The following is a 14,600-nucleotide window of genomic DNA, read 5'->3' on the forward strand; positions in this document are numbered from 1 at the left end:
ACTGACAGCTCTGGGTCACATGATGGCTATTAGTGCTTGCTTTCCCACTCGCCTGGCTCAGGCTGTCAGTCAGGCTTGGACTGGAGCATCCAGCAGCTTCCAAGAATGTCTGGGGGGAGGGGCCTGAGAGCAGGCGGCTTTGTTTTTCTCCCCTCTTCTTCGATCAGCCTGAATTCCTGACAGATGTCCATCCGTGGGGCTTAGAGCCGCAGCCGCCAGGGGGATTCTGGTCATGAGGCTCAACCCATATTGGATTTGCTAAAAGGAGGAGGATAGATTTAAACTGGAATGGACAGCCTCCGTTGACTGCCAAAGCAGCACTTAGCTATCAAATGAATTAGACTGATCGTCTCTCCTCCGCAGTAATACACTTGAGGAGATAAAGGATCTGGAAAAACAGACCATGTTTACTTTACTAAAGCTCTTGGACCGGGCAGCAGAATGGCAGGACAGAAGATGGCTTATGAAACTGTAGGACAATGTGCATGGATCCTTGTGCAAAAAGTCCCTATTTTGCTTCAGGCATCTGCTTTCCTTAAGGCAGTTTTTATGATCCAGTTGCTAGGATTAAGCTTTTTGCATTGCAGCATGGAGAGTCCTTTGTTTTTGAGTTAAATTCAGACTTCTCAATATGTCACCTGACAGTCTTGTGGTTTTGGATGAATATAGCTCATTGCTATTATTAACCTGGGTGGCAGCTGGGCATTACGGGAGTCTATAGGGATTTTGAAAAGTGGAACTGCTTGGGGGAGAAAGATGCTTCCCAGGTATGATTGATACATCATTGAAATGATTTTTACAATTTGGTTATTAAATATCTTAATAGATTTGCTGCCATTACATTTTTTTCCTGTAGATATGTCATGTTTTCTAACATGCACATAGTTGATAATGTCTGTAGCTGTATATGGACTGGCTGTATTCTGTTTTTTTGTTGTTTTTTTTTAAATACCCTATATTAATGCCATCTGCTATAATTTTGCAAAGGCTAGTGCTGATGTGCTAAAGTAATATGAAGCATTGTGTTCAGTGCCAATGAATTTAATGTAAAGGGACTATTTTTGCCTTTTTGTGTGTGTGTGTTTTTTAAAATATATTAAAAATTGTTTTCCAAAAGAACAAATTAGGGGGGGAGAAAGAGAGAGAGAGAGAGTGTGTGTGTGTGCGTGCGTGCTTGTAAAGCCTCAGAAGATAAACAGGTGTTTTCTGGAATGGCATGCCTGAAGCATGCCCCAAAATTTGTTTTTTAGGAATGGCTAGTGTTGACTTTAAATTCTTGATTGCTGGAAGCTAACTTGTGAAGATAGTCAACATATTTAATCCTTTTTACAAACCTTCTGGGATGTTTATTCTCACAGTCTCAGGACAATGTCAAGTTAATGTGTGATTTATAGCATGGCTAAGCATGACTATACTATGTCTGTATTTATATTCTGTGTACTTTTGTTAAGGGGACAGCAAAGCAGCAGTAAGTCCCTATTTAAAAAGGCATTTGGAGTGAATTGGAGTTTAGAGTGAATTATTCATCCAAGCGAGAGCTGAATGGTTAAATAGAGGCAAGTGACTAACAGATGGTAGTTAAAAATGAAAACAAACCATAGTTTATTTTGCAGTTTGGGAATCAGAGGGCAAGATAGACTTCAGAGTCAGTACTCTTAAAGGAAGATGCCAGCTGAAATGTAGGTCCTGATTTATTGGACAGAATGCAGTATGTCTGACTGCTTTGTCTGTGAGCAGTGGTGTAGTATGTGCACAGTGCAAGCAACTCAAGGATCCTCAAGACTGGGTATAACACTTACTCAGAGTGAGGCCTGCTAAACTGGGAGATCAATGAGACAGATTTATAGATGTGACACAAAGCTGGCATTTGCAGCTTGCAGCTGTGCCCTTCCTCCTTCCAGGGTGCATAGAACCGCAAAATGTAAAAGAGCAAGACTCAGCTTTCATTTAAAAAAAGTCAGCTTCTAGCCCTGTTTCATGAAGCAAACCTTTTTCATGTAACCTCTTCAAACCAATGTCTAGAGTGGCAAGTTTGTCAGTGTCCCTCTCTTAAAGGTGTGCCTACATTTACCAGAAGATTGATGCCGTCAGGGTCGATCTTTTGGGCTGTGATTTAGCGTGCTACTGGGTACGCACTAAATCAAGCCATCTGGGTTGTACAGTCAGCCCTCGTACTCTTCATTCGTGCAAGGAGTGAGGAATGTCAATGGGAGAGCTTCTCCTGTTGACTTCCCTCTGTGTGGACAGCCGGAACAATTGATCTTTGATATGTCAATTCTAGATAAGCAATTGTTGTAACTGGCATTGTGTATTTTAGATTGATCTTTTTTTTTTTTTTTTTTTTTTTTTTTTTTTTAAGTCTTGTATAGACCAGTCCTTAGCAATTTTAGGTTATTTTCTGGCAACTATCCATCACCATGGACCTCTGGATTGTTGAAAGATCTTGGACTGTGCTTACAGCTATAGGAGGCCATGTCAGTGAGGCCTCTAGAATAAGCTCCCTCCCGAGCAGATGACACTGAACTGTGGTCTTTTGTCATATCACATAGGTCCAGATTTTCTCTGTGAGATTCATATGTCCTGAAATTCACCAAAATGAACACACAACCCTGCCGTGGCGTCACACCTTTTAGGGATAATTGCAGCTTGCACAACTTCTCTAAGTTTTCCTTCTGTGATTGCGCTAGCATTGGAATCTCCTCATCTCCTTGCTCTAGCTATAATCATAGGGCCATTTTAATTTACAGAAATCTGAGCAGAACTCCCCATCTATGCAACACCATCTATGTAAATCAGTGGTATGAACTGGAGTCCCCATTTCTGGATAATTACTCTCATTTGCATTTCTGGTATCTCTAGCATTTAAAACATGAAACACTCAACACACACCCCATTATGTATTTGTTGGGTTCCAAATTACTGATAAGTTGCAGCAAGAAGATCTGCGTGTTACAGACAGTTCAACACACATGTACGTATCGTAGTACTTGTTGAAACTGATCTGTAACTCTCTTCTCCCGCAACATCTGTAATCCAGGATGATTTTAGTTTGCATCGTGACCATTTATCATGGGTGTGACCAAGTTCCCAGTGGCTCCATAAAGTTTTACAGCCGCCATTAATGACTCTTCATGTTCTGTGCTGTTATTTAGCTGTAATTTAGCCCGGTAGGTAGTGGCAGTGTTGATAATGCTACTAGATAACATTGATCTCAGACAAATTATCTCATCCAGGACCAGTCAGGTCCTGAGGGTGGTGGACGAGAGAGGTTCAACCTGTAGTCAAAACAGCGAGTGAGTTCTTTCAACTGTGGTAAGAAAACACCTAGAGAATGTGGTGTGTCCTCGCTGCAAATCCTGCATTCCGTTTTGGTTTTTGGTCACATCCTCTCAAAGGCATATGAATGGAAGGGATCAAGGAGCACACAGCAAAAATCTCTGGAGGATTATGGAGTAGGGAGAGGTAAAGGGCAGGAAGTACTTAAGCTGACATGGGATAGACCAGCAATCAGTGGTAGTAGAGGTAATGTAAAGAGTGGTGCATTGAAAGCCAAATAAACACTTCTGTTTACTATTCCGCATAATAAAATAACTGAAGGACTCTCAATATCAATAGACAGCACATGTACGCCTGATAGAAGAATATATATTTTGTGTGGCTTATAAATAAATTGCAACTTTGCCACAGGATATTTTAAATGTATGCTGCTTAGAAAGATTTCAGAAATGAATTACACCTTTAGATTTAGACTCTAAGCTAGGAGTGGCCAACAAGTTAGGGACTAAGAGCCCTGGCTAGAGTGCAAAGCATGATGTATTAAGTATTTATTTTTCTCTGGCTAAATATTTCAAATATAGGTATATACCTAGAGAAATATTTAAATATTTAAGCTATATTTAAATATTATATATAGGTAGAGAAAAATAAATACACAATGTGTAGCGCTCTCACACTCCTCTGCCCCCAGAACCAGGCACCTTCCAGCCCTCTGCTCTAACCCAGTCCTCTGCTCTCTCCTCCCCCAGAGCCAGACACCCTCCTCCCCGCGCTCTAACTTGGTGCCGATGACTCACTGGAGCCGCCACCACTGCTGCCACACGCTTCTCCCGTCAAGCGGTGGGGCATGTGCGCAGAGCGGCGGCCAGCGCTCATGGCATATGTTTAATGGCCACCCCTGCTCTAAGCTCTTCAGAACAGAGACAAACTTTCTGTTGTAAATTTGTTTAAGACTTAATTCAAAGCATTATTCTGTTCTGGAGACTCTCATCTCAACTGCCGAACACCTAATGCTAATGCTTTTATAATAATCTCTTAAGGTAAATTAGTTAAAACTGCAGAAGCTGTGAATCCCTATGCTTCACTAGCTACGTCTACACGTGAAGGCTACATCGAAGTAGCCTATTTCGATGAATAACGTCTACACGTCCTCCAGGGCTGGCAACGTCGATGTTCAACATCGACGTTGCGCAGCACCACATCAAAATAGGCGCAGCGAGGGAACGTCTACACGCCAAAGTAGCACACATCGAAATAAGGGTGCCAGGCACAGCTGCAGACAGGGTCACAGGGTGGACTCAACAGCAAGCCGCTCCCTTAAAGGGCCCCTCCCAGACACACTTGCACTAAACAGCACAAGATCCACAGAGCCGACAACTGGTTGCAGACCCTGTGCATGCAGCACGGACCCCCAGCTGCAGCAGCAGCAGCCAGAAGCCCTGGGCTAAGGGCTGCTGCCCACGGTGACCATAGATCCCCGCAGGGGCTGGAGAGAGAGCGTCTCTCAACCCCTCAGCTGATGGCTGCCATGGAGGACCCCGCAATTTCGATGTTGTGGGACGCGCAACAACTACACGTTCCCTACTTCGACGTTGAACGTCAAAGTAGGGCGCTATTCCCATTCCCTCATGGGGTTAGTGACTTCGACGTCTCGCCACCTAATGTTGATGTTAACATCGAAATAGTGCCCAACACGTGTAGCCGTGACGGGCGCTATTTCGAAGTTAGTGCCGCTACTTCGAAGTAGCGTGCACGTGTAGACACGGCTACTGTGTTATTGATCCCCAGCTGGGACAAGAAACAAAGTCTTCCCCCCTATGCATAGTACTGTGCTGCTAGCCGTGATATGAAACATCCAACATTGGTCACCATCAGAGCGAAGGCACCAGTGAAGATGGACCAGAGTTCTATTCCAGTCTGGCTGTTCCTGTCAACATTCTAAAAAGGTGCTAACATGAAAACCATGCAGAACAGATAAGCTGCTGTAAACTATAAATATCATTTGCGTAGATGCTTTTAAAAATAGTTTGTAGTGATTCATCACTGGACAGTTTTCATACCTATTGGTAACATGTTGAAAACAATTAATTGTCTGAGTTTTAGCTTGCTGTGAGGAGAACTAGTCATATTCTTGTTCAGAGAGGTCTTGTTTTTAGGTAATTTAAGTTATGGGTTTCTGTTTATTTGTTGTCTTGATTAGTTTGCTGATTTCATTTGTACTTCATTTAGACTTCCACAAATGTTCTGCTAGTTATTAAAAAGTAAACTACTGGTGCCCCGCATCCATTTAGACATGGAGTGTTTGCTGAGTGAGAGAGCGCTTCATTAAGAAATCTCTTTACTGTGGTAAAAAGGCTCTGTTGGTCTTATAAAGAAGAGAAAGGATCTGTATGTGTTTCTAGTTTACAGCAAAAGATCATCATCTTTAATTTGGAGGTTTGTGTTTTGTCTCATTTAATTTTAAATCCATAGTGTTCCTGTGTAACATCATCTTTAGATCTTAACCTCCAAGAGAAACATTTGTAATAGCAATGAATGCTGTGCATCAGAGATGTATGAGAGAATCCCATGTCACGGGGAATTCACAATGGTGACTTGTATTCTGCTGAACAAATGTCAGTGCCATTTTTAAAACAGGTTTACAAACTACATTCAGTGGGATTCAAAAAGCATAAATTAAGAGAAAAGAACTCTGCTATAGTATGTCTGACCATTTAATTGCCATGAGTACGTATTTTAGGAATATTTTGAAAGATTAGCAAACATTTGTGCCTTTTTGAAAATAACTTTGTTAATTTGGAATTCAGTCAGTGATAGTATTCTAAGGGTTCCTTATGCCCACTTCTTCCACGTTCAGTGGCAGAGCACATGTGACCTTGGTATTTGAACTTATAAAAAGCGATGCCCCCAGTTTGTTGTATTATGATGATGTCCTTTGGCGGGAAGTCCTCTTTGAATCTGATTGTAGACTTCCTAAGAAATTCATTGAAATCTATGCATAGAAGAACCAAGTCATTCTCAAGATGCCAGGCCTTCCTTGCTTAGAGCTAAAGAAAATTACTTAAAAGTTTGAGTTGTGTTGTAAAGAATATGTTTACCTATATACCTTTAAAGGGGCTTCCCTTCCCTCCATTTCCCATCTTTGATCAGCTTTGTCCTTTGCATGATCTGCAAATTATGGATGGGATTTTCAGAAGCTCTTAAATCATTTAGGTGCATGTGAAAATCTCACCCAATATAGATTATAATTATTATTTATTGGAGGCCTATGGGAACTGCGGGTTGAACCTTTCTAATCCAGAACTCTCTTGTCCGGCAACATCCGTAGTCTGGCATGGTTTTAGTTAGCCGGACGAACGCTTATCCTGGTATGGCCAAGTTGCCAGTGGTCCTATAAAGTTTGTTTATAGTCACCAGTCCTGGCTCTCAGTGTTCTGTGCTGTTATTTAGCTGTAATTTGCCTCTAAATGTCTTCTAAGAGCCCAGTAAGCAGCGGAAATGTTGGTAATATGCTCAACGTTATTGAAATCCTGTGGTCCGGCAAATTCTCTTGTCCACCACCCTCAGGACCTAAGGTTCAACCTGTATAATAATACGGGTGCTCTGTGCTGCTGAATGAAATGGTTCACCCCTTCTTCCTCTGTTGCTCCTTCACAGGGGTCAGAATATGAAGTTTGAGACATCGTAGTCCTCTACCCTGACAACAGACTGAGCTTTCTTAAAATCAGCTTCAGAGGAAGATGAAGTAGCTGCAACTGAATTTTGCAGGAGAAATCATATGACTGTGGCATATCCTACTCTTAGGTTAAGTGGGTGGAAAGGTTAGAAATCATTCTCGTGAGCTATGCCACTGACACTGTTATAAACAAATAATAATAAATTGCTTACAAAAACATTATTATCACTTGCTCCACTCCTACAATGCATTTGATTTTGCTTCTCCCTTAAGCAAAATCATGACTTTTATTAGTACTTCAGCCCCTTGACTTTGGAATTGTTTCACTATCCTGGCAGAGGAAGGCAGGAACCATTCCAGATGTTTAGGAAAGTCTGCCTCTAACAAGTCCAACAACAGATTACACATCAAGAAGAAACTAGTCATTCAGATGAAAAGCTTTTGCTGTATTCTGCAACATATTTGATCAAGATAACAAGAGCCTGTCTACTTCTCCATTCCTGCATGTCGTTTCAACTTTCTTGGTACAAGTATTCAACATACGTTGCAAATCAAATTTCTGATAGTCCCAGATAAGTGTGATCTCTGTTATGTAATAGGGCTTTACTGCGCAGTTTTAGCCTTGCAAAAATGTTCTGTGAATCAGAAGAAACTGAAGAGTACTGGCAGATGACTCAACAGGACAGCCAGTAGATAGATGCAGGTTGACTCCTCAGACTCTCAGTCTGGTCAGCACACAGTTTATGTATATACTGCAGTTAGACACCCATGGCCCACGTGTGCCCACTCACTCTGGTTTCCAGAGCTGTTTAATTGCAATGTAGATGTTTGAGCTCAGGCTGAATCACAGGCTTTAAGGCCCTATGAGTTCCCAGAGCTCAGCCTGCTCTGTATAGCAGTTACACGGCCCCTCAAGCCTGAGTCTGTTCGCCTGGGCCAGCAGCAGGTTCCTAATAGCAGCGTAGATGTATGCTGAGACACACATTTCAGCAGGAAACATACACAGATTAGTTTTTCTCTCCTGTTTGTCAGATGTAAAGGGCTGTAAAGGCTAACATCAGGAAAGAGCATCTGGAAAAAAATGTATACACTACTGTCTGCAGTTTGCAAATGTGCACTTCCAAATATTCTTGAACATTGGTCATCTGCAAGTCTCCTCCACTTTACTCTGTCTCTGGAGAAAACCTCTAGCTGACTCCAGGAGCACCCCAATTGTCCTTCAGTCTCAGTTTTCCTTGTGGGTTCCTTGTGAGAGCTTGATGGATTATGCTGGATGATGGTTTTCTGAGTGTGTCCCCTAGCCATTCCCACTTTCTCCTCTTGATTTGAACATCAAGTAATTCTTGTTCTGCCCTGTCCCAAAGCCTCTGTTGGAATTAAAGGTAGTTGAGTCACATATTAGCTGTGTCTACACGTGCACGCTACTTCGAAGTAGCGGCACTAACTTCGAAATAGCGCCCGTCGCGGCTACACACCTTGGGCGCTATTTCGAAGTTAACTTCGACGTTAGGCGGCGAGATGTCGAAGTCGCTAACCTCATGAGGGGATCGGAATAGCGCCCTACTTCGACGTTCAACGTCGAAGTAGGGACCGTGTAGACGATCCGCGTCCCGCAACGTCGAAATTGCCGGGTCCTCCATGGCGGCCATCAGCTGAGGGGTTGAGAGATGCTCTCTCTCCAGCCCCTGCGGGGCTCTATGGTCACCATGGGCAGCAGCCCTTAGCCCAGGGCTTCTGGCTGCTGCTGCGGCAGCTGGGGATCCATGCTGCAGGCACAGGGTCTGCAACCAGTTGTCGGCTCTGTGGATCTTGTGTTGTTTAGTGCAACTGTGTCTGGGATGGGCCCTTTAAGGGAGCGGCTTGCTGTTGAGTCTGCCCTGTGACCCTGTCTGCAGCTGTGCCTGGCACCCTTATTTCGATGTGTGCTACTTTGGTGTGTAGACGTTCCCTCGCAGCGCCTATTTCGATGTGGTGCCGCGCAACGTCGAAGTTGAACATCGACGTTGCCAGCCCTGGAGGACGTGTAGACGTTATTCATCGAAATAGCCTATTTCGATGTTGCTACATCGAAATAAGCTATTTCGATGTTGGCTTCACGTGTAGACGTAGCCATTAAGAGTTTGCTTAATAAAGAGAGTATTCAGGGCTAATAAAGTATTAATAGCTGTTTTAATACATGGTTCAATTCTTATACTCTTAAAAAGCCCGATGCAGGGGTTAACTACCCTCAGCACGGGTACCAGATATGGCACGTGAGCTGATTTTCAGGGCCCTGCCCTTCCTCCCCCTTGCAGCAGGGAGCTTGCTCAAAGCCATGCTGCCTGTGGATTAACAAAATGCCAGCTAATGCCACCAACCACCACCTGAACAGTAAAGTTCTACATCTTTATTTATTTATTAATGAAGCTGTTGTAATTAGGCCTGTTGGTGACTTAAAAATTATCACTGGCACGTGGACCGTACATGGAGGTCTATAAAGGTCAGATTTGGGCTCTCTGCCTCGGAAAGGTTGCTGACCCCTGGGGCTCATGGCATATAATCTGTTTACACGTACTGATGTGATTATAGCCATATATCGCTGTTCATGGAACATGCTTAAAATATCTATTAATCATTTATCTACATCTATACATATTTACCCATATAGCTGTATATTTTCTTTTCGTAAGCGGCACCTTACTGTAAAGCATCACAGAGAGAGAGAGAGAGAGAGAGTCATGTGACTCTAACTAAAACAGTGGGTCTGTCCCATAAAAGCTCATCACCTAATACATTATTTTGTCTTTAAAGTGCTACAGGACTGCCTTTTTGTCGTCTTATGAAATGTAATTGATATTTGGCTGAGATTTTCACACTACGCTGGGGATTTAGACTCCCATATTCTGCTTATGGTAATGAAAGCTGTGTCTAAATTTCTCAATACTGTTAATGAGACGTTCCTACCTGGGCTGTGAGTATGAGATTATCTCAGTAACTAGAAGTTGGGTACAGGGACTTGACTTGGGCCAAACAGCCCCAAATGTATCAGTTTGGTGTCTACCTCAATTCAATAGCTCTTTTCTGGTGCAGTTCCAACCAATAGTTGTGTGTTTTGCATTTCACAATGTGACATTTGCTCTGCTTCATGGGAGAGGATACCACCGGATTGTGAATGGATTCTCATGCCACTGGTCAGTCGGAACGTGTTCAGTGCTACAGAGTCTGCTGTCACTGAAATAAGTGGTAAAATTCCTGTTGATTTCAGTATGCTGCAGGCGTGGGACTGCTGGCAGGAGACGTAGGAGAAGAGCAGAGGACCAGTGTCATTTGAAAAGGCTGAACTCCAACCTTTTGTTGCTGTTTCAATAGCCGTCGTGATGTAAGAGTAGAATTTTTTTGGTATCAAATTCAGTACTTGGCTGTCTGGTCTCTTTCTGTGGTGTGTAGTTTTCATTGACAGTAATTAGCCTGATGTGTGTTCAACAAGGTAAGAGCAGGTTCTTACACGCAGACTCTGGACATCAGTTTATTTCAGTGGTAAATCGCTCAGTTTTTTGGCCCCCCCCCCCATCCCCGTTACTGTTTGTTACAAAGTACCCTCTCCGTAGCTTCTCTTTTTCTCCTCTGTTGCTAAATTACGGGTCTAAACTGATTAGGAAATGAACTTCCTCTCCCCAAAGACTCAGGAGACTATTTATTGCTGTGTAAATTCTCCCAACCTGAGGCTAATCTAGCAGTAACACTTATGAATTTCTTTTACAAATTCCTAGTAATTGTAGTTACACCATAATATAGGGCTGCCCCCTGTCCAGTTTTCACCCAGGCAGTGTGGGTTTTGGCTTGTGTGTCTGGGAGCCATGTGTGTCTTTTTTTTTTTTTGATCTGGGGAGTAGGGGAAGAGGCAGAATAGGGGTGAGGCTTTGGAGGGAAGAGGTTGAAAAGGGGGTGGAGCTGAAGGGAAGAGGTGCAACAGGGAGGGCCATGGGGTCCAACTACCAGCCATTACAAAATGGCAGCCCTGCCATAATAATTGTGTTTTGTATTTGTATTGTGCAGTCACAGTGCAGGAGCTCCCATTCTGCTTAGGCTGCAGAGCAGGTTTACTGCACATGCTAAAGTCGTTAAAATATAAATAACATTAAATTAATGAAGCAGCCATAAAAACACCACCATCTGCAGAAGGTAAAAAGTGCCCTGTGAGCCTGCTCCCTTGCAAGTTCTCCATTTGCTGAGCTACCACTGATACAAGTCACAGGGCATCCTGAATACCAAGGGCTTGCAGGGCCTGCCAGGGTACAGGAAGAGATGCTGGAGATAAATGTCTTCAGGGACCAGAAAGCACAATTTCAATAAAGACCCAGTGTAACAACACAAGAGCTTATAATGCCTATGAGGGTGGCTCAAACTGTCATTCTCTCTGTGTCTGAATGCAGCAACTATAGTGATTGGAGGTAGGCCCCAGCTACATCCAGTACACTCTCTTGGTGTCCGGGGTGATTCTGAGCTAGGGTTTTGGTTTTGACCCATCTAAAATAACACCATCCTAATCACAGCATGTGTATTAACGCAAACGCTCCGAGTGTCATTGCACAGTGTTTTGGGCCCTTCCGGTCAGGGGGATTCTCTGTGTATTTCTTTTCAGTTGTGTGGTTAGATGCTGAAGGATGCTACGAGTAGAGCCCTGTAGAGAGACACAAATGTGTACCCACGTCCAATCTGCATCTGCCAGGCTCCAAGGTCTCATCCAGTCCGCCGTCTGCAATCTGGACTTTACTTCCGTCCAGAAGGGGAGAGGGAGCACAGACCAGCAAGGAGGGGGCAGAGTCTTGCAGGGAAGGGGCAGGCAACAGCAGCAGCATTGAGAGCTACCATGGGCCCCAGAGCAAGGTGGGAGGGGGGCCCGGCTCTGTGCCCTGGCTGGGGTGGGGCCAGTGGCGGAAAGGGCAGGACCTAGGGCATTCAGCCCTCAGGGACACGAGGACCACAGCGCTGCCCCCTCCCTGCCACCTCTGCCTTCCACCGAGCTGCACTCTGCCAGAGTTGTGCTGCTGCTGCACTTCAGAGGGGCCCAGAGCGGTGGCCGTTGCCTCTGCTACTTTGGCAATGTTGGTGGCTGAAACGCCGGACCCCCTTGAAAGGCCGAGACTGGTGGTAACTGCCCCCTTCCTTCCCCTCCCACTGTCAGCAGGCCTGGGCAGCAGGAAAGTGGGGGTGGGGGGGAGGTAAGAGTTGGTAGGGAGTGAGGGTGAAGGGCAGCAGGGACCTGGGGCCCGGGGCTCTGCGGGTCAGTGCTCACCAGTGGGAGGGCGGAGAGGGGCCACGCAGGGCCAGCACTCGTTCCCTCCTGCGTGGAGATTTTAGTTGCTACATCTTGCATCCTTTCCCTGCTCCCAGTGCAGGGGCTTGCCCTGGTCTCCCTGCTCCCCACCTCACCTGGGCCAGAGGGGAGGAGTGAGGAGAGCCCTGAGTGAGTGACCATGGGTATCTACAGATGTGCAGGACTCTAATGATGATGAATACCACTATCAGCTGAGTTCCACCAATTTACACCCTGATGTTTGCCATACGGTCAAAATGTACAATAAATTGGCATTGCATGTCCAGTGTTTTATTTTTTTAACAAACCCAGACATACAAAAATTGTAAAAGGAACTATGTAACATCTTGTTGTAGTAATAGACGCTCCTGTCCTTTTGTTTTCCATTCAAGTTGGCCTCTGCCGGAGTTTGACCCCAGTCAGATCCGACTGATTGTGTATCAAGACTGTGAGAGAAGAGGGAGAAATGTCTTATTTGACTCCAGCTCAAAAAGAAAAACCGAGGACGTATCTGTGTCGGTGAGCAATGCCAATGGTTTAATTGCAACTCGATTACAGTAAATCTTTTAAAAGTAGCACAGGACCAATACACAGCACTCCTTGTATTTGTCTTCAGATTTCAAACTTCAAGATCCACGTTGTCCTGTACTTATTGTGTTGCAAAGTGCTTGAGATTCAGTGATTCTGCCCAACAGTGATCTTTTTATTTTGGACTTTTAAACTTGCTTTTCTTTCAGAGGTGTCCTGCTTTCTTTGGCCAGAGCAATACCATATATGGTGATGGAGAAGAGCCTAGAAGGTTTCTAACTATTATGTCTGCTCTTTGGCAGAAAGTCACTGGGAAGCTTTGTCTTTTTGTTTTTCCTTTCATCTGTGGAATGAACTGCTGTTTACTGATCAGTGAATTTGCAGTGTAATTGCTATAGCAGGATTCAGGGGGATGTTCTTGGGGGTAGGCACAGGAAAGCTGAGTTTTTGGCCAGTATTGACACTGACTCATTCTGTGATTTTTGGGCAAGTCATTTATTCTCTCTGAGCCTCAGTTTCTCCATTTGTAAAAAGTAAAAGGACTGCAAAGCCCAGTAAGAGCTTCAAACAGAAGTGATCTGAGTGCAAATTGGTGGTCATGGTTAGTTTTGCATACAGCAAAGTTCTATAAGTAGGGCAGTACAGCACATTACCACACAACCCCCTGATCTTTCTTCCCTCTGTTTTGATTGCCTGCTCTCTCCAAATACCTCACTCTAACTCTGGACAGTAGATTGTGTGGCTCTAGGCATGAATTCTCATGACTTCTATAGCTGAATATACCAAGTTTATAATCTGGATTTCCCAGTTCTTTCTGGAATTTAGGTGTTATGTACTTAACACAAATTTAATTGCAGTAACAGTTGCAAGTGCCACTACAAGACAGAGCAATTTAAATGTTAGCTTGCTCTTAAAATCTAACCTGTGAATATAGTTTTATTAATCCAAAAATATACAACCAAAAATACCTATATTCAAGCTGCATGTGCTATGCTAAGTAAGCAGGGCTTTGTGGCTCCCTGTAATAGGGACCTCCTTGACTTGTTCCTGTTGATTTACTGGACTCCTTGGAGCAGATCTAAAAATTGACCATAGTTAAGATATGAGTTTTCCATCTGACACTTAGTTCAGCATGACAGTTTGGTAGCTACAGAGTTCCATTAAAAATAGACCTCTTTTGCGAGGGTGATTATGCATCTGAAATTGCATCACCACAATCTCCTTTTTATGCCATTTCTTTACAGAGAAGAAATAGGAGATCAGGATGGAAAGAAAAAATTGTTCCCAGTCTGCTTATTTGGAATGCCTAGGGCTAGCCACTAGTGACTTCATTTATTTTATTATAGGTCACTTCCTTGGTATTTGAAATGGAATTTATTATGATACAGTTCTTATATTCCCCAACTTACTGTCTCACTTTAATGAAATTATGTTGATACTGTCCTCTCATGCAGTCTTCGTTCTTTCAGCAAGTCTTTTCAAGAGATTGCGCATTTTCCAGGTACAGGTTGAACCTCTCTAATCCAGCACACTCTCATCTGGCAACACCCATAATCTGGTATGATTTTAATTAGCTGGATATCCACTTATCATGGGTGTGGCGAAGTTTCCCATTGCCTCAATGTTTCTTTCCAGCCACTAGTCCTGGCTCTCAGTGTTCTGTGCTATTATTTAGCTGTAATTTACTTCTAAATGTCTTCTAAGAGCCCAGTAAGCAGTAGAAGTGTTGGTGATGTGCTAGACAATATTGACCTGCCGTGGTCTGGCAAATTCTCTCGTTTTGGCGCTGATCAGGTCCGAGGTTGTTGGAGTAGAGAAATTCAG

At 43.8% G+C, this 14,600-nt stretch overlaps 1 protein-coding gene across 1 annotated transcript in view; it reads left to right on the top strand.

Moving 5' to 3' along the window:
- Nucleotides 1-14,600, top strand: part of FNIP1 (folliculin interacting protein 1) — a 129,644-nt gene that overhangs the window by 44,474 nt on the left and 70,570 nt on the right. The window contains 1 exon segment of the mRNA XM_075009316.1: nucleotides 12,641-12,767. Within this exon segment, the coding sequence (XP_074865417.1) occupies nucleotides 12,641-12,767 (127 nt within the window).

Source organism: Carettochelys insculpta, chromosome 15 (genome assembly GCF_033958435.1).
Source record: "Carettochelys insculpta isolate YL-2023 chromosome 15, ASM3395843v1, whole genome shotgun sequence".
In the NCBI taxonomy this organism is placed as follows: domain Eukaryota; kingdom Metazoa; phylum Chordata; order Testudines; family Carettochelyidae; genus Carettochelys; species Carettochelys insculpta.